This window comes from Salvelinus fontinalis, chromosome 4, assembly GCF_029448725.1.
Source record: "Salvelinus fontinalis isolate EN_2023a chromosome 4, ASM2944872v1, whole genome shotgun sequence".
In the NCBI taxonomy this organism is placed as follows: domain Eukaryota; kingdom Metazoa; phylum Chordata; class Actinopteri; order Salmoniformes; family Salmonidae; genus Salvelinus; species Salvelinus fontinalis.
This window is the reverse complement of record NC_074668.1, coordinates 31,532,767-31,553,195: the sequence shown is the minus strand read 5'-3', so window position 1 is coordinate 31,553,195 and position 20,429 is coordinate 31,532,767. Positions and strand designations below refer to the sequence as shown.

At 42.9% G+C, this 20,429-nt stretch overlaps 1 protein-coding gene across 2 annotated transcripts in view; it reads left to right on the top strand.

Annotated features, from left to right (window-relative positions):
* LOC129853525 (dedicator of cytokinesis protein 5-like) overlaps positions 1-20,429 on the top strand; it is a 45,650-nt gene that overhangs the window by 21,143 nt on the left and 4,078 nt on the right. The window contains exons 24-50 of one of the 2 annotated variants that reach the window (XM_055919657.1): positions 9-79; positions 212-318; positions 427-563; positions 701-796; positions 2,836-2,934; positions 3,284-3,454; positions 3,585-3,685; positions 4,799-4,857; positions 5,128-5,282; positions 5,426-5,511; positions 5,630-5,786; positions 6,035-6,075; positions 6,158-6,248; positions 6,383-6,502; positions 12,914-13,003; positions 14,776-14,880; positions 15,308-15,449; positions 15,683-15,764; positions 15,843-15,927; positions 16,138-16,224; positions 16,410-16,586; positions 18,573-18,656; positions 18,757-18,894; positions 19,115-19,290; positions 19,582-19,732; positions 19,860-20,010; positions 20,224-20,342. In XM_055919657.1, coding sequence (XP_055775632.1) covers positions 9-79; positions 212-318; positions 427-563; positions 701-796; positions 2,836-2,934; positions 3,284-3,454; positions 3,585-3,685; positions 4,799-4,857; positions 5,128-5,282; positions 5,426-5,511; positions 5,630-5,786; positions 6,035-6,075; positions 6,158-6,248; positions 6,383-6,502; positions 12,914-13,003; positions 14,776-14,880; positions 15,308-15,449; positions 15,683-15,764; positions 15,843-15,927; positions 16,138-16,224; positions 16,410-16,586; positions 18,573-18,656; positions 18,757-18,894; positions 19,115-19,290; positions 19,582-19,732; positions 19,860-20,010; positions 20,224-20,342 — 3,078 coding nt within the window. Of the gene's footprint in view, positions 1-8; positions 80-211; positions 319-426; positions 564-700; positions 797-2,835; positions 2,935-3,283; positions 3,455-3,584; positions 3,686-4,798; positions 4,858-5,127; positions 5,283-5,425; positions 5,512-5,629; positions 5,787-6,034; positions 6,076-6,157; positions 6,249-6,382; positions 6,503-12,913; positions 13,004-14,775; positions 14,881-15,307; positions 15,450-15,682; positions 15,765-15,842; positions 15,928-16,137; positions 16,225-16,409; positions 16,587-18,572; positions 18,657-18,756; positions 18,895-19,114; positions 19,291-19,581; positions 19,733-19,856; positions 20,011-20,223; positions 20,343-20,429 lie in introns of both variants that reach the window. The other variant, XM_055919656.1, reaches the window with a different exon arrangement.

The following is a 20,429-nucleotide window of genomic DNA, read 5'->3' as shown; positions in this document are numbered from 1 at the left end:
TTTTTCAGGGGGCGATACTGAAATACCTCCCCACCATCATTAATGACATAAAAAATGTCTTTGACCCTGTGGAGCTCAGGTAACTCCTTGTAATGACATTTTAACAGTAAAATCGCTGCAGAAATTATACTGTTTCCTGTTTAGAAAAGATAGTGACATTGTCACATGTCCTTGCCTTTTTCTGTATGTCTTCCTGTCTCTCCCTCACTAGTGTTCTTCTGACCAAGTTCATCGAGAGCATCCCTGACTCTCAGCTGGTGCGCCAGAAGCTTGGTTGCATGTGTAAGATGGTGGAGAGTGGCCTTTTCAAAAAGCCAGGTACTGTGGCGCCTCTGGTTAAAACACAACTTTATAATAATCTCTATTTAAAAACAGAACCACATGATGACACATTTGAATGGTCTCTATTTGTCTTTGACCCCACAGAGTGTCGAGATGTCCTCTTGCCACTGTTGACTGACCAGCTGAGTGGGCAGCTGGATGACCACTCCAATAAGCCTGACCACGAGGCCTGTGTTCAGCTGCTCAGCACTGTGCTTGACAACCTGGACCGCAAGGATGTGGTGAGTGGCTAATTGCTACAGCACATCTCTATCTCTGCTGCTGGAAACACTGAAATCAGTCACATCCCTGACTCTAACTGGATGGGTTTTGAAACATACGTATATTATTTATCTGAGCTGCTTGTCTGTGTCCTCAGGGTCCAACCCGGGCTCATGTCCAGCTGATTATGGAGCGGCTGCTTCGCAGAATCAATCGCACTGTCATCAGCATGAGCAGAACCTCCCCTCTCATTGTAAGACTCTTCTTCTTCATCTAACTCTAAAGCTATTTAAATTTGTTCAGTTGGTAGCCTAATACTTTATTTTAAGTTTCCATGTATAAGGCACAGTGCTGAAAATCTGCTTCTATGCATCCTATACAGTATATAACTTAGTTAGCACTTATAAGCATTTAACAATATAAGCAGGTTATAAGCATATAACATGTTATACCGTACCAGTCAAAAGTTTTGACACAACTACTCATTCAAGAGGTTTTCTTTACTTTTACTATTTTCTACATTGTAGAATAATTGTGAATACATCAAAATGATAAAATAACACATATGGAATCATGTAGTAACCCAAAAATTGTTAAACAAATCTAAATATATTTTATATTTGAGATTCTTCAAAGTAGCCACCCTTTGCCTTGATGACAGCTTTGCACACGTTTGGCATTCTCTCAACCACCTTCTCCTGGAATGCTTTTCCAACAGTCTTGAAGGAGTTCCCACATATTCTGAGCACTTGTTGGATGATTTTCCTTCACTCTGCGGTCCAACTCATCCCAAACGTTCTCAATTGGGTTGAGGTCGGGTAATTGTGGAGGCAAGGTCATCTGATGCAGCACTCCATCACTCTCCTTCTTTTTCAAATAGCCCTTACACAGCCTGGATGTGTGTTGGGTCATTGTCCTGTTGAAAAACAAATGATAGTCCCACTAAGTGCAAACCAGATGGGATGGCGTATTGCTGCAGAATGATGTTGTAGCCATGCTGGTTAAGTGTGCCTTGAATTCTAAATAAATCACTGACAGTGTCACCAGCAAATCGCTCCACCATCACACCTACTCAATGCTTCACGGTGGGAACCACACATGCGGAGATCATCCGTTCACCTACGCTGTGTCTCACAAAGACACGGCAGTTGGAACCAAAAATCAAAAATTTGGACTCATCAGACCAAGGGACAGATTTCCACTGGTCTAATGTCCATTGCTCGTGTTTCTTTGCCCAAGCATGTCTCTTCTTATTATTGGTGTCCTTTAGTAGTGGTTTCTTTGCAGCAATTCGACCATGAATGCCTGATTCACGCAGTCTCTTCTGAACAGTTGATGTTGAGATGTGTCTGTTACTTGAACTCTGTGAAGCATTTATTTGGGCTGCAATTTCTGAGGCTGGTAACTCTAATGAACTTATCCTCTGCAGCAGAGGTAACTCTGGGTCTCACGAGAGCCAGTTTCGTCAGAGCGCTTGTGTTACGGCTGTTGTCGGAATGAGAACAAGGTGCAGCGTGGTAGGCGTACATTTTCCTTTAATTGTAAATGTTCCACCAAAAAAACAATAAACAACTCAACGAACGTAAAGCTAGTAGTACAAACACATGCAACACAAAAAGACAAGATCACACAACAGAAAGTGGGAAAAAGGGCTGCCTAAGTATGATTCCCAATCAGAGACAACGATAGACAGCTGCCTCTGATTGGGAGCTGCCAAAAACAAAGAAATAGACAACATAGAATGCCCACCCCAAATCACACCCTGACCTAACCCAATAGAGAAATAAAATGGCTCTCTAAGGTCAGGGCGTGACAGCTTGATGGTTTTTGCGATGCACATTTTCCGCATTGACTGACCTTCTTGTCTTAAAGTAATGATGGCTGTCGTTTTCTTTTCTTATTTGAGCTGTTCTTGCAATAATATGGACTTGGTCTTTTACCAAATAGGGCTATCTTATGTACACCACCCCTACTTTGTCACAACACAACTGATTGGCTCATACGTATTAAGAAGGAAATAAATTTGCCAAAAGTGTGCAAAGTTATCATCAAGGCAAAGGGTGGCTACTTTGAAGAATCTAAAATACACTTTTTTTTGTTACTACATGATTCCATATGTGTTATTTCATAGTTTTGATGTCTTCACTATTATTCCACAATGTAGAAAAGAGTAAAAATAAAGAAAAACCCTTGAATGAGTAGGTGTGTCTAAACCTTTGACTGGTACTGTATGTGGGAACCTAAACTAGTTTTTCAGCTAAGGTGACTGATGCTCTGTCTTCTCCATACCAGGGTCATTACCTAGCCTGCATGACTGCCATCTTGAAGCAAATGGATGACATGCACTACGCCCACTACATAAGTATTTTCAAGACCAGACAGGACATTATTGTAAGTGGTCCGCTCCGCCTGCCCTGGGCATGGCTCTTCCTGAGTCATCCAGTCGATAGCTGGTATTCAACCACTGGTGCTTGTAACTGCGCCTGAAGTGGTTATTGATTATAGACATTTCATGGGACTGACTTGGAACAATGTGAGGATCTCCCTGTCCTTGCTTCTTTACTGAGGTGTGTGGGTCTAAAATGAGGAAAGCTTAGGTACCTGCTGCGCATAGTTTAACTTGTTACTAATCAATGGACTTGGTTAGAAACACAATCCCATGTTTGTGCAGACATGAAGATGCATAAATCCAGGTACTTGCAGTACAGGCAAGGTAACTGTTCTCCCTGGCCCACTACAGGACTTCCTGATGGAGACATTCATCATGTTTAAGGACCTGATGGGGAACATTTTCCCCTCTGACTGGATGACCATGAACCTTCTACAGATTGGGGTGTTTCTGCGGGCCATCAACCAGTACTCTGAGGTCCTCAACATGTACTTCCTAGACCAGACCCACTTTGAGCTGCAGGTGGGTCTCAAGTCTCCACCTCTTAATGGGGTGGACAAAAGACATCTGTGTCTCTCTCCTAATGTAATCTTAACTCAATCATTGTCTCATTGTCCATGTAAAAATGTTTATCATATTCTCCTCTCTTCAGCTATGGAACAACTACTTCCATCTGACTGTGGCATTCCTTACCCACAAGTCATTGCAGCTGGAGTCCTTCTCTCAAGAGAAACGGAACAAAATACTTAACAAGTATGTCCTTTTTTTCTTTATTTTGTGTATGAGTGTAATATTTAAATTCCCAAAAATAAATAATTACACAAGAAAAATCCAAATTGCACAGTGTATTTTAATTGATGTACAGTATTCACACCCCTTTACTTTTTCTACCCTTTGTTGTGTTACAAAGTAGGATGAACATTTATTAAATTTTTTAATTGTTCAACGATCTAAATACTCTGTTATGTCAAAGTGGTCGAAAAATTACAATATTTGCTATAAATTAATAGAAATAAATCACTATCTTGATGAGATAAGTATGCACCCCCCTGAGTCAATAGATGTTAGAAACACCTTTGGCAGCGATTCAATTTTGAGTATTTTTTGCTTAAGTCTCTAGAGCTTTGCACACCTGAATTGTACAATATTTGCCCAATATTCTTTTAAAACAACAGCGAGCTCTGTCACCATCGGCCTAATGGTGAAATCCTTGAGCAGTTTCCTTTCTCTACGGCAACTGAGTTAGGAAGGACGCCTGTATCTTTGTAGTGACTGGGTGTATTTATACTCCATCCAAAGCCTAATTATTAACTTCACCATGCTCAAAGGGATATTCAATTTCTGCTTTTTATTTTAATTTTTTTACACATCGTGCAATCAGTGTCCTTTGCGAGGCATTGAAAATCTTCCCTGGTCTTTGTGGTTGAATCTGTGCTTGAAATTCACAACGCGATTGAGGGACTTTTACAGATAATTGTATGTGTGGGGTACAGAGATGGGGTAGTCATAGAAAAATTATGTTAAACACTATTATTGAACACAGAATGAGTCCATGCAACTTATTATGGGATTTGTTAAGCACATTTTTCTCCTGAACTTATTTGGGCTTGCCATAACAAAGGGGTTGAATACTTTTGACTGAAAACATATTCAGCTTTTAATTTTTTATTAATTTGTAAAAATTTCAAAAAACTAAATTACACTTTGACATGATGGGGTATTATGTGTAGATCAGGGTGCAACACAAAACCTTTGGGGAAAAGTAAAGGGGTATGAATACTTTCTGAATGCACTGTAAATGCTCCTGTTAGTAAATATGTATTCATGCTCTACTGCATGTAGTGTCATTCTATGATGTGGTTACAGGTATGGAGACATGAGGAAGAGCATTGGCTTTAAGATCAGAGACATGTGGTATAATCTTGGTAAGTACCTTCCGGTAGTTGTTATCTCTGTGAGACAGGAACTCCTCAAATAGAGACGTCTACAGAATGGCCTGTTCAGTGGAAACATGCTCTGATAGGAGAGAAGCTAGACATTGTTGTTTTATTGCCTAGTTTCATGGTGGCCCGCTTTTTGTTTACAGCTTTATGAGTTTACTGTCTTTTTGTTTGCATGAAAAAGGAGTGTGGCTTATTGCCCTTTCAAATGAACCCTGTGTAACATTCTAACTGCATCCTGTGTGTATCCCTCAGGCCCCCACAAGATGAAATTCATCCCTGCCATGGTGGGGCCCATCCTGGAGGCTACCCTGGTGCCTGAGCCAGAGCTTAGGAAAGCCACCATCCCCATCTTCTTTGACATGATGCAGTGTGAGCACAACTTCACTCCCAGCCGTACCTTTGACATGGTGAGATAGCTGCCCACGGTAGTGTTGCCTGTCTGACTTTACAGTATAACTGTACAAATAGAGTTTCCCAGCTTTATTTGGCTGAACTGATCCTTGCATTGGCATGTGTGATGTGTTTTTAATATGTCTGCCTGTAAATGCAGTTTGAGAATGAACTGATCACCAAGTTGGATCAGGAAGTAGAGGGAGGCCGTGGGGATGAACAGTACAAAATCCTGCTGGAGAAAACGTAAGCACCCTGCCAATCAGAGGCTGATGCCTTTTTCTTATTCTTATTACCTCATAGTTTCATATTCAAAAACAAAATAAGGGCTATTTATCTATATTGCATTGTTGGTATTGTGTAGGCTACTGGAGCACTGCCGGAGGCACAGATACCTGTATCAGTCAGGGGAGGAGCTGGCTCTGCTGCTCAGCAGTCTGCTGGAGAAGCTACTGGCATACCGCACCATCACACATGACGAGAGCCCTGAGCTCCGCATGAGCTGCACCGTCAACGTCCTGGTACGCCCTTACAGTACCCAACTAAGATGCAGAGGGGAGCTCACCAGGCACTATCTAATCCATTGGACTGGTTTATGTGGAACTCACAATATAGTTTGAACGATTGAGCCACATTCACCACCTCAGAGGAGTAGTATATGAAGATGTTATGTTTCTACATTGAACCAATTCATTTTTTACTAAATGTTATCATCAAACATTTGAACCAAACCTGAGTTTTTCCACTGTTTTTATTTTGGTTGTGACAGAATTTCTATAAAGAGAAGAAACGGGAAGACATTTACATACGGTGAGACAGTTGGATAAATGAATAGTCTTCTTTGCATCCCATTTTGTTAGATATCACTCTAAAATACTGAATACGTCCTCAGGTATCTGTACAAGCTGAGGGATTTACACCTTGTCTGTGAGAACTACACAGAGGCAGCCTACACCCTGTTACTTCATGCCGAACTCCTTGAGGTCTCACTCAACATTCAATTCGACTTTCAATAAAAACATCAGTCTTTTGAATATTTCCCTAAAATTACAGTTAACATACTATAACATACATTACTAGAAAACTAAATGCAATTTGTGTATTGTGTCCACCTCAGTGGTCTGACAAGCCCTGTGCACCTCATCTGATCCCTGGTGACGGCCAACATGTCTGGACCCAGCAGGAGCTCAAAGAGAGGCTCTTCCAGGAGATAATCTGTTATTTGGACAAGGGAAAAGTGAGTTCCCACCCTCATCCTCACTACAGTTACCCTATTAGGAACCCTGATCTTCACATGAAGTTCAGTATATTGGCTCCCTTGCACTTTGCAATGGAGCAGAATGTTCTGTTTTCTCTTTTCAAAACTGGTTGAATGGCTATTTTTACCCTGTAGGCACCTGCAATTTAACACAAGTAGGATCATTGCTGAGAATCATCAAGGCCATTTTATGACTTTGAACTGAAAAATCTCATTTTCAGTTTAGATTTATTTTGGGGTGCAGTTGTAAATCAAACAAAAACACGTGTGAACCCCATCAGTTTTTTAAATTTAAACTTATTTGAGAAGAAATAGTGAATTGTGCAAGAGTGCCAATATATTTGACCGCATCTGGAGGGTTAGAGCTCCTATGCTACTTACCCCTGAACATACCACAAGAGCTACTGCCAGCGATATTTGTGTCAGTTGAATTTGCAACAAAATAATCTGATGGCCATATTCAATCAAACATGGTTACCAGATTTACAGATTACTACTGTTCACTACAGTACATGGCCATGCACATACCTTTTGGGGGGCATGTGCTCAAAGAATTCCAGCAACCGTGGTCACAAACTCGTTGAGCAGTTATTACAGAAGAGAGGAAAGCAGCACAATCTGCCCACTTGGAACCACATTGATTCAACCACTGTGTGAGCAGTGCAAAACTATTTTGAACTGGAAAAAATGCTGCACTTATTAACAATGAACAACACAAATCTAGTCAAAATAGAAGATTGTAAGAAATACTGTAGCCACCTTTACTATAATGAACAAAAATATGAAAAAAATATGAATGCAGCATGTAAAGTGATCCCAGAAATGTTGCATATGCACAAAAAGCTTATTTCTCTCATGTTATGCACAAATTTGTTTACATCCCTGTTAGTGAGCATTTCTCCTATGCCAAGATAATCCATCCACCTGATAGGTGTGGCATATCAAGAAGCTGATTAAACAGCATGATCATTACACTGGGGACAATACAAGGCCATTCTAAAATGTGCAGTTTTGTCACACAACACAATGCCACAGATGTCTCAAGTTTTGAGGGAGCGGGCAATTGGCATGCTGACTGCAGGAATGTCCACCAGAGCTGTTACCAGAACATTTAATGTTAATTTCTCTACCATAAGCCACCTCCATCATTGTTTTAGAGATTATGGCAGTACTTCCAACCGGCCTTACAACCGCAGACCATGTGTATGGCGTCATGTGTGTGAGCGAGTTGCTGATGTCAACGTTGTGAACAGAGTGCCCCATGGTGGCGGTGGCGTTATGGTATGGGCAGGCATAAGCTACCGATTTATAAACACTATTGCATTATTTCGATGGCAAATTAAATGCACAATTATACCTTGATGAAATCTTGAGGTCCATTGTTTGAAGGTATTTTTATTTAACCTTTATTTAACTAGGGAAGTCAGTTAAGAACAAATTACAATGACGGCCTACCCCGGCCAATTCCTAACCCGTACGATGCTGGGCCAATTGTGCGCCTCCCTATGGGACTCCCAATCACGTCCGGTTGTGATACAGCCTGGAATCGGTTCTGTTGTGACGCCTCTAGCACTGAGATGCAGTGCCTTACATTTTTTGTAATATTTTTATTCAGTACACAGTACCAGTAAAAACGTTTGGACACACCTACTCATTCAAGGGTTTTTCTTTCTTTTGTCTGCGACCAAAGGGCTCCTGAACAGCTTTTACCCCCAAGCCATAAGACAGCTGAACAGCTAATCAAATAGCTACAGCTTCATTAAATAGTGCAAATAGCTGGCAGCTTCATGAAATAATACCAAAACACCAATCTCAAAGTCAACAGTGAAGAGGCGACTCCGGGATGCTGGCCTTCTAGGCAGAGTTCTTCTGTCCAGTGTCGGTGTTCTTTTCTTTTTATTGGCCAGTCTGAGATATGTCTTTTTCTTTGAAACTCTGTCTAGAAGGCCAGCATCCCGGAGTCGCCTCTTCACTGTTGACGTTGAGACTGGTGTTTTGCGGGTACTATTTAATGAAGCTGCCACGTGAGGACTTGTGAGGCGTCTGTTTCTCAAACTAGACACTAATGTACTTGTCCTCTTGCTCAGTTGTGCACCGGGGCCTCCCACTCCTCTTTTTATTCTGGTTAGTGCAAGTTTCCGCTGTCCTGTGAAGGGAGTAGTACACAACGTTGTAGAGATCTTCAGTTTCTTAGCAATTTCTCCTCTGGAATAGCCTTCATTTCTCAGAACAAGAATAGACTGAGGTTTCAGAAGAAAGTTATTTGTTTCTGGCCATTTTGAGCCTGTAATCGAACCCACAAATGCTGATGCTCCAGATAATCAAGTAGTCTAAAGAAGGCCAGTTTTCAGCTGTGCTAAAGGGTTTTCTAATGATCAATTAGCCTTTTCAAATTATAAACTTGGATTAGCTAACACAACGTGCCATTGGAACACAGGAGTGATGGTTGCTGAGGAACATCCGGCGCCGACAGAGATGGCCGCCTCGCTTCGCGTTCCTAGGAAACTATGCAGTATTTAGTTTTTTTTTATGTGTTATTTCTTACATTGTTACCCCAGGAAATATTAGGTTTTATTACATACAGTTGGGAGGAACTATTGGATATAAGAGCAACGTCAACTCACCAACATTACGACCAGGAATACAACATTCCCGAAGTGGATCCTCCGTTTGGTCCACCACCCAGGACAATGGACCGGATCCCAGCCAGCGTCCCAAAACAACGGCGCCGCAGAAGGGGCAGACGGAGCGGTCTTCTGGTCAGGCGCCGTAGACGGGCACATCGCGCACCGCTCCCGAGCATACTATTCGCCAATGTCCAGTCTCTTGACAACAAGGGAGATGAAATCCGAATCAGAGATTGCAATGTTCTTTGTTTCACGGAAACATGGCTCACTCGGGATATGTCATCATGGTGACGTGGTGTGATCATAACAACATACAAGAACTCAATTCCTTTTGTTCACCTGACCTAGAATTCCTTACAATCAAATGCCGGCCGCATTATCTAAGAGAATTCTCTTCGATCAAAATCACAGTTGTGTATATCCCGCACCAATCAGACACATCGACGGCCCTGAAATAACTTCAGTTGACTCTATGTAAACTGGAAACCACATATCCTGAGGCTTCATTTATTGTAGCTGGGGATTTTAACAAGGCTAATCTGAAAACAAGGCTCCCTAAATTGTATCAGCATATCGAATGCGCAACCCGGGCTGGCAATACCCTGGATCATTGTTATTTTAACTTCCGCGAAGCATATAAAGCCCTCCTTTCGGAGAATCTGACCACGACTCCATTTTGTTGCTCCCAGCCTATAGACAGAAACTAAAACAGGACGCGCCCGTGCTCAGGTCTGTTCAACGCTGGTCCGACCAATCGGATTCCACGCTTCAAGATTGCTTCGATCACGTGGACTGGGATATGTTCCGCATAGCGTCGAACAACAACATTGATGAATATGCTGATTCGGTGAGCGAGTTTATTAGCAAATGCATCAGTGATGTTGTACCCACAGCGTCTATTAAAACATTCCCCAACCAGAAACCGTGGATTGATGGCAGCATTCGCGCAAAACTGAAAGCGCGAACCACTGCTTTTAATCAGGGCAAGGTTACCGAAATCATAACTGAATACAAACAGTATAGCTATTCCCTCCGCAAGGCAATCAAACAAGCTACGCGTCAGTATAGAGACAAAGTAGAGTCGCAATTCAACGGCTCAGACACGAGAGGTATGTGGCAGGGTCTACAGTCAATCACGGACTACAAAAGGAAAACCAGCCCCGTCGCGGACCACGATGTCTTGCTCCCAGACAAACTAAACAACTGCTTTGCTCGCTTTGAGGACAACACAGTGCCACTGACACAGCCCGTTACCAAAACCTGCGGGCTCTCCTTCACTGCAGCAAACGTGAGTAAAACATTTAAACGTGTTAACCCTCGCAAGGCTGCCGGCCCAGACGGTATCCCCAGCTGCGTCCTCAGAGCTTGCGCAGACCAGCTGGCTGGTGTGTTTACGGACATATTAAATCAATCCCTATCCCAGTCTGCTGTTCCCACATGCTTCAAGAGGGCCACCATTGTTCCTGTTCCCAAGAAAGCGAAGGTAACTGAGCTAAATGACTATCGCCCCGTAGCACTCACTTCCGTCATTATGAAGTGCTACCTACCTGACACCCAAGATCCACTCCAATTTGCTTACCGCCCCAATAGGTCCACAGACGACGCAATCGCAATCACACTGCACACTGCCCTAACCCATCTGGACAAGAGGAATACCTATGTGAGAATGCTGTTCATTGACTACAGCTCAGCATTTAACATCATAGTACCCTCCAAACTCGTTATTAAGCTCAAGACCCTGGGTCTCGACCCTGCTCTGTGCAACTGGGTCCTGGACTTCCTGACGGGCCGCCCCCAGGTGGTGAGGGTAGGTAACAACATCTCCACCCCGCTGATCCTCAACACTGGGACCCCACAAGGGTGCATTCTCAGCCCTCTCCTGTACTCCCTGTTCACCCATGACTGCGTGGCCATGCACGCCTCCAACTCAATCATCAAGTTTGCAGACGACACTACAGTGGTAGGCTTGATTACCAACAACGACAAGACTGCCTAAAGGGAGGAGGCTAGGGCCCTCGGAGTGTGGTGTCAGGAAAACAACCTCACACTCAATGTCAACAAAACAAAGGAGATGATTGTGAACTTCAGGAAACAGCAGAGGGAGCAGCCCCCTATCCACATTGACGGGACAGTAGTGGAGAAGGTGGAAAGTTTTAAGTTCCTCGGCGTACACATCACGGACAAACTGAAATGGTCCACCCACACAGACAGCGTGGTGAAGAAGGCGCAGCAGCGCCTTCTTCAACCTCAGGAGGCTGAAGAAATTTGGCTTGTCACCAAAAACAGTCACAAACTTTTACAGATGCACAATCGAGAGCATCCTGTCGGGCTGTATACGGCAACTGCTCTGCCCACAACCGTAAGGCTCTCCAGAGGGTAGTGAGGTCTGCACAACACATCACCGGGGGCAAACTATCTGCCCTCCAGGACACCTAGGAAGGCCAAAAAGATCGTCAAGGACAACAACCACCCGAGCCACTGCCTGTTAACTCTGCTATCATCCAGAAGACGAGGTCAGTACAGGTGCATCAAAGCTGGGACCGAGAGACTGAAAAACAGCTTCTATCTAAAGGCCATCAGACTGTTAAACAGCCATCACTAACATTGAGTGGCTGCTGCCAACATACTGACTCATCTCTTGCCACTTTAATAATTAAAAATGTATGTAATAAATGTATCACTAGCCACTTTAAACAATGCCACTTTATATAATGTTTACATACCCGACATTACTCATCTCATATGTATATACTGTACTCTACTGCATCTACCATCTACTGCATCTTGCCTATGCCGTTTGTCCATCGCTCATCCATATATATTTATGTACATATTCTTATTCATTCCTTTACGCTTGTGTGTATAAGGTTGATGTTGTGAAATTGTTCGGTTAGATTACTTGTTAGATATTACTGCATGGATAAGAGCGTCTGCTAAATAACTTAAATGTAATGTAAATGTAAATGTCAGAACTAGAAGCACAAGCATTTCGCTACACTCGCATTAACATCTGCTAACCATGTGTATGTGACAAATAAAATTGGATTTGTTTTGATTTGCTGATCATGGGCCTCTACGCCTATGTAGATATTCCATAAAAAATCAGACGTTTCCAGCTACAATAGTCATTTACAACATTAACAATGTCTACACTGTATTTCTGATCAATTTGATGTTATTTTAATGGACAAAAAATGTGCTTTTCTTTCAAAAATAAGGAAATTTCTAAGTGACCCCAAGCTTTTAAACGTTAGTGTATATGTACATATTACCTCAATTACTTCAACAACCTCGTACCCCTGCACATTGAGTCGGTACCGGTACTCCTTGTATATAGCCTCGTTGTTGCTATTTTATTGTGTTACTATTTCCTGATTTTCTTATTTGCACATTTTTCTTACTTTTTAACTCGGCATTGTTGGGAAAGGGCCTGTTGTATTCGGCGCATGTGACAAATAAAATGTTATTTAACGACTATTTGCGGGCAGTGGGTTCAGAACAACAACGACAAAATGGTGAGGAAATTATACCTCCACCGAAAAGGGCCCTTGGACACTGGAATGGCAAATGGGCATGTGCTCTGCACAGGTAGATGCCTATCGGTACACGTGCCTACCACAGTACATCACCCCTGAAACCTGCTGTCTGGGTTTGATTGAATAGAGGTGTTAGTGAGGGACAGATGGTGATGTCTAGATCATGTTCACATCTCATGTTGATATTTAATTCATTTTTTTTCCAACTGCTGCATGTGTCTGTTCAGATGTGGGAGAAAGCCATTGAGATGGGTAAACAGCTGGCAAAGATGCACGAGAACCAGATGTTTGACTTCATGGAGATTAGCCAACTGCTGGTAAGACGATTTATCTTCTGCTATCGTGCTGTAGTCTGAGATTTATTCAAAATATTGTCACTACTGATTATAGATGTTTCTTTAAAAACATGCAAAGTAAAACTAAAAAGTATTATCCTCTTAGTTTCTTCATGGTAAAAAAAGGCTTCACCAACATCGCAAGAGAGGGATTGTCAATAGCCCACTGCCAATTTAGTGTGAGGCCTTTTCAATAGGACCAGGTCCAATGCTATACTGGCATGCTTTTCAGTGTTCTCAAAGACTAGGAGTTAATTACATACACCCCTTGAATTTTTCCCTAATTTGTTGTGTTACAGTCTGAATTTAAAATGGATTCAATTGAAATGTTGTGTCACTGGCCTACACACAATACCCCATAATGTCAAAGTGGAATTATGTTTTAGATTATTATTTATATTAATTAAAAATGAAAAGTGGAAATGTCTTGAGTCAATAAGTATTCGACCCCATTGTTATGGCAAGCCTAAATACGTTCAGGAGTAAAAATGTGCTTAACAAGTCACATAATACATGTCATGGACTCACTCTGTGCAATAATAGTAATTAACATGATTTTTGAATGATTACCCCCATCCATACAATTATCTGTAAGGTCCCTCAATCGAGTAGTGAATTTCCAGCACAGATTCAACCACAAAGACCAGGGAGGTCTTTGGGTAAAAATTAGATGGGTAAAACATTTCAAAAGCAGACATTGAATATCCCTTTGAGCATGGTGAAGTTATTAATTACACTTGGATGATGTATCAATATACCCAGTCACTACAAAGATGCATACGCCCTTCCTAACTCAGTATCCAGAGAGGCCTAGTTACAGTTTTGGCTTAAATCGTCTTCAAAATCAATGAGAAGACTTGAAAATGGCTGTCTAGCAATGATCAACAACAAACTTGACAGAGCTTAAAGAATTATTTTAAGAATGTGCAAATATTGTACAATCCAGGTGTGCAAAGCTCTTAGAGACTTACCCAGAAAGACTCACAGTTGTAAACACTGCCAAAGGTTATTCTAACATGTATTGTCTCATGGGGTGTCAATACTTATATAAATGAGATATTTCTGTACTTCATTTTCAATTAATTTGCAAAAAAAATGTATAAACATGTTTTCACTTTGTCATTTTGGGGTATTGTGTGTAGATGTGTGAGAAAAGACATTTATTCATTCAATTTTGAATTCAGGCTGTAACACAACAAAATGTGGAATAAATCAAATGGGTATGAACACTTTCTGAAGGCGCTATACAATGCGAATTAATTGTTCAAGATACATTGTCAAAAGCTAGGATAACCATGTCTTGTCTAAGACAGAAGGTAATTTCAGCTAGCCCAATCCAAATAGTTGAAGAAAAAAACAATTAATTACATCAGAAAACAGAAGTTGAGGAAATGGGGAAGAGATAAGAGTTACTGCCAACAGTCTCACTCATGCACTGCCGGTTGACATACTGGCATCTGCCGTTAGGAAGTAATAGTGAATGAATTATGAAGTGATACTCTATTTTATGTCATATTTTTGTAAATACTGTGTCATTATGGTATTCAACCGTTCTTCGCTGCAGTGGAGTGGTACAAAAACGGTGTTCTGTCACACTGTGCCAGACAATCTATGTTCATTATGGATCCTTAAATTTCACACTGAACCATGTTTGTGTTTGTTTTTTATACAGTTGTAATTAGATACCACAGTATGTTGTATGTTGTCTGTGTTCCTGATTGTGGCTTTGTTACTCTCTCTGCTGTCGTCCACAGAAACAGCAAGCCCAGTTCTATGAGAATATAATGCATGCCATGCGGCCTCAGCCAGAATACTTTGCTGTGGGATACTATGGCCTTGGATTCCCCACTTTCCTCAGAGTGAGATTATTAACTATTTTCCTAAATTCAGCCTATATAGCACATTTCAAGGTCTGTCTTATTCACCAGAGATTATGTGTTAATGTGCCTTTTATTAATTTTACTTATGGCACGCTCTATCAAATTAAATGATAGTCAACTGTTTTAATAAATGTTTCACGATGTATTCACGATTTACCCAAAAAGACTCCGCCAAAGGTGCTTCTACAAAGTATTGACTCAGGGTTGTGAATACTTATGTCAATTAGTTTTTTCTCTATTACATTTTCAATAAATTGGCAAAAATGTCTTACATTTTTTTTCACTCTGTCATTATTGTGTGTAAAAATAAATGTAACCCATTTTGAATTCAGTCTGTAACACAACAAAATGTGGAATAAGTCAAGGGGTAATGAATACTTGTCTTTGAATGGATTTGCCCCTTCAGAACAAAGTGTTCATCTACCGTGGTAAGGAGTATGAGTGGTTGGAGGACTTCAGTCTGAAGCTGCTGTCTCAGTTCCCAAACGCCGCCAGGATGACCAGCACAGCGCCCCCTGGGGACAACATCTGTAACTCCCAAGGACAGCGTATCCTATAGCCCTCTTGCAGCATGCCCTCGTTCTCCCAGCTATTTAATGCTATTTAAATGTTAATAGGTGTTAATGCTTCTAAACAGGACATTGTTCATTTTTACCTTTCTCAAGGACACAGTTTTGAACCTGTAATCCACTGGTGCCTCAGTCTCTGTTTACCTATAGCACTAGGGATTAGTTTTAGTTTTTGAATAATATACAGTCCTATCCTTAGCTGCTCTTCACAGACATCCAGTGTTTTACAGTCAAGCCAGTCCTTACTGTGCCCACCCAGTTCAAAGACAAGGGGGTTCCTGAGCAGATTCTAAAGTAAGGACACAACAGTTTGTGGTATGATTAATTTATCTTACATATGCATTACATTGTTGCTCCCTCTTCCTCTCCTAGCTACTACAGAACCAATGAAGTGGACCAGTTCCAGTATTCCAGACCCTTCAGGAAAGGTGCAAAGAACCCAGACAATGAATTTGCAGTGAGTACCTTTCACACAGCTTTGACAGCCACACCATGCTGCAAAGTCCCAACAAAGCCACATCCCTCCATTTATACTAACACTCTTGTCTTTGAACATCGCTAAGGAACTCGGGAATTTAGCTCTTTTACTTAGCAGTTAAACACAAGAGGTTGCTGCTCAAAATATCTGTGTTAACCATTCCTGCATATTCTCTGCCTCATGTTACAGACCATGTGGATTGAGAGGACAACTTACATCACGTCCTATTACTTCCCAGGGATTCTCAAATGGTTTGAAGTGAAGTCCATCTCTGTTGTAAGTTCTCTCAGTAATGATGATGACAAGCACAGTAAGACAAACTTACTGGTGTTCATGTGCTCTATGTTTAATCTAAACACAGTTGAGTACTCTGCTACCACCCATAGCAAATAGTTCCTACTCCAATTTGGGCTTCTACACTTCAATGCCTCCTCACCTCTCCTTGCTTTTCTATTGGTCAGGAGGAGATCAGCCCCCTGCAGAATGCTGTGGAAACCATGGAGATGGCCAATGAGAAGCTCAGTAACCTGGTGCAGCAGCAGGCCTGTGACAGCTCCACGTCAGTCCACCCACTCTCCATGATGCTCAATGGCATTGTTGACCCTGCCGTCATGGGTGGCTACACCAACTACGAGAAGGTTTGACTTCCACTATTATTTTGTAGGAGGTTAAATCCTTTCCAATTTTATCTCACATTTCAGTGAAGATTTGTTACCTTATGTTCTTATTTTCAAATCGAATCAAATTGTATTAGTCACATGCGCTGTATACAGCAGGTGTGGACCTTACAGTGAAATGCTTACTTACGAGCCCCGAACCAGCAAAGCATATAAAAAAATAAGAATAAGAAATAAAAGTAACAAGTAATTAAAGAGCAGTCGAGGTAATTGAGGTAATATGTACATGTAGGTAGAATTCTTAAAGTGAATATGCATAGATGATAACAACAGAGAGTAGCAGCAGTGTAAAAGGGGTGGCTATGCAAATAGTCTGGATAGCCATTTGATTAGATGTTCAGGAGTCTTATTGCTTGGGGGTAGAAGCTGTTTAGAAGCCTCTTGGACCTAGACTTGGCGCTCCGGTACCGCTTGCCGTGCGGTAGCAGAGAGAACAGTCTTTGACTAGGGTGGCTGGTTTCTTCGACAATTTTTAGGGCCTTCCTCTGACACCGCCTGGTATAGAGGTCCTGGTTGGCAGGAAGCTTGGCCCCAGTGATGTACTGGGCCGTACGCACCTTTCAGTCTCCTGAGGGGGAATAGGTTTTGTCATGCCCTCTTCACGACTGTCTTGGTGTGCTTGGACCATGTTAGTTTGTTGTTGATTTGGACACCAAGGAACTTGAAGCTCTCAACCTGCTCCACTACAGCCCCTTCGATGAGAATGGGGGTGTGCTCAGTCCTCTTTTTCCTGTAGTCCACAATCATCTCCTTTGTCTTGATCACGTTGAGGGAGAGGTTGTTGTCTTGGCACCACACGGCCAGGTCTCTGACCTCCTCCCTATAGGCTGTCTCGTCGTTGTCGGTGATCAGGACTACCACTGTTATGTCATCGGCAAACTTAATGATAGTGTTGGAGTCTTGCCTGGCCGTGCAGTCATGAGTGAACAGGGAGTACAGGAGTGGACTGAGCACGCACCTCTGAGGAACCCCTGTGTTGAGGATTAGCGTGGCGGATGTGTTGTTCCCTACCCTCACCACCTGGGGGTGGCCCGTCAGGAAGTCCAGGATCCAGTTGCAAAGGGAGGTGTTTAGTCCCAGGATCCTTAGCTTATTGATGAGCTTTGAGGGCACTATGGTGTTAAATGCTGAGCTGTAGTCAATGAATAGCATTCTCACATAGGTGTTCTTTTTGTCCAGGTGGGACAGTGTGGAGTGCAATAGAGATTGCATCATCTGTGGATCTGTTAGTGTGGTATGCAAATTGGAGTGGGCCTACGGTTTCTGGGATAATGGTGTTGATGTGAGCCATGACCAGCCTTTCAAAGCACTTCATGGCTACAGACGTGAGTGCTACAGGTCGGTAGTCATTTAGGCAGGTTACCTTAGTGTTCTTAGGCACAGGGACTATGGTGGTCTGCTTAAAACATGTTGGTATTACAGACTCGGTCAGTGATAGGTTGAAAATGTCAGTGAAGACACTTCAGTTGGTCAGCGCGTGCTCGCAGTACACGTCCTGGTGATCCATCTGGCCCTGCGGCCTTGTTGACCTGTTTAAAGGTCTTACATCGGCAGCGGAGAGCGTGATCAAATAGACCTTCCGGGAACAGCTGGCGCTCTCATGCATATTTCAGTGTTATTTGCCTCGAAGCGAGCATATAAGTAGTTTAGCTTATCTGGTAGGCTTGTGTCACTGGGCAGCTCTTGGCTGTGCTTCCCTTTGTAGTCTGTAATAGTTTGCAAGCCCTGCCACATCCGACGAGCATCAGAGCCGGTGTAGTACGATTCGTTCTTAGTCCTGTACTGACGCTTTGCCTGTTTGATGGTTCGTCGGAGGGCATAGCGGGATTTCTTAAAAGCCTCCTTGAAAGCGGCAGCTCTGTTATGGTAGCTACTATTTATTGTGACCATATGACCATATGTCCCAGTAAAAAAATTGTTTATTCCACCCCCTTTCTTTCTCTGAAGGCGTTCTTCACTGACACCTACATAGATGAACACCCAGAGGACCTTGAGAGCATTGAGGTCCTCAAACATCTTATTGCCCTCCAGGTACAGTATATCCTCATTCTCCACTTGTTATTAAACCTGACCTTAGACATGCAGTACATGCAGTAAGAACAGAGGCTCCTCCCTCCTCCTCTCCCCTCAGATCCCTCTCCTGGCTGATGGGATCCGGATCCACGGGGAGAAATCCACGGAGCAGCTGAAGCCCTTACACAATCGCCTGCTCACCTGTTTCTCTGACCTGCGGGAGAGAGTGGAGAAGCATTACGGCGTCATAACCCTGGTCAGTTGCCAGCAGCAAACTCAATTTAATGTTAGAGGGTGGCAACTTTAGCTATTGGCTCCTCTGACTGCCTCCCTATTAAACTCCCCTCATTCAAAGCAGAGTGTACATTATATAAATCTTTCTTTAGGCACTCCATTGCTGCTAGTGTTTTGCCTGTCAATCCACTCATCCCCTGCCAAGTTTCCTGATGATGTTTAATCCCATTTGTGTGTCCCAGCCCTGCTCTCTGACTGAGAGGAAGAAGAGTCGCGTGGGCTCAGTAGTGATTCCCTACATCCTGTCCTCCACCCTGCGCCGCATGTCCACTGTCTCCATCATCTCCACCACCTCCTCAGGCCTCTCCAGCGGCTCTGCCTCCTCTGATGGACCCTCACGGCGCTCCTCCTCACAGGAGTCAGTCCTTCACCTCCTCCTCTTTCCTCCTTCCTTCTCCCTCCTCCTCCCAGTAGACAGTCCCCCTCCTCCTCCCTTCTCCCTAGCTGTGTTTCTCTCTTTGTGCTGCTCTGGTGGTCAATTTGTGTTGCTATGTTTGTAAGGATTATTTGTCTGTGCTTTTCCACATCTCACAGTGTGACATTATCTGAAGTCTTGCACATGCCAATGAATCCCTCTAACTGTACACCCCCCCCACCCCCCATTTCTCCCACTCTCTCTTTCTCTATCTGTCCTGATATCCATCATCAGTTCACTGTTGTCCCGTGCCACTGCCAATGATCGCCGGGCCTCAATGTTGTCCCGCTCGGAAGATGACAACCGGATCGGCCGAAAGAACAGAAAAGAATGGAGTGTGAGCAAGTCACAGGTTTTGGTGGAGAGACAGCCAGACATAGATGAGGTAACTTAAACGGGTTTTGGGCTCATAAACAAAGGCAACAAAGTTGTAATTTGAGAATGTAAGTAATTACCCATGTACTTGACTGATTTCAAGGAGGGCTGTATTTTTGTACTCTATTCCTTAGCAGACCCTTCCAGAGAAGCAGCAGAGACCCAAAAGCCTACATTTTGGGGACCGTCGCATGACCCTGTCTCTGTTCCAGGGCGTCTCTTCTCAGCTCAGCCTTGGCAACCCTCTCAGCCCCCTGCCAGCCTCTCCTCACACTCCTCGCAGCTCCTGTACGTAGCTTAACTACGCACAAAGGATACCTTCAAAGCAGCCTATCCCAAACAACCTTTTAGAGATACATACCGGTTCACCCTGAACACAGAAAAAGTCAACTGCACAGGCATAGAGATCAACCCTGTATTGGATCCATGCCTCGTACACACACAGTTTTACATGTCATGCTGCCTAAAATATGTGTGTTTTGTCACTCTCTCTCTCTGCAGGTTATTCATCTCTCCCTGAAGATAATGATACCATCACTGACACTCCTGGGACACCCCCACCCATGCCACCAAAAAACCATCCCCACGAGATGTTTGACCTCTCCCAAAACTCCTCTGAGGTACCGCTAGACTGAAAACATCTATATTTTTTGTAAAATGCACATTGTGAAACAGATTATTTTATAAGTTTATTTTTTACCCTGGTC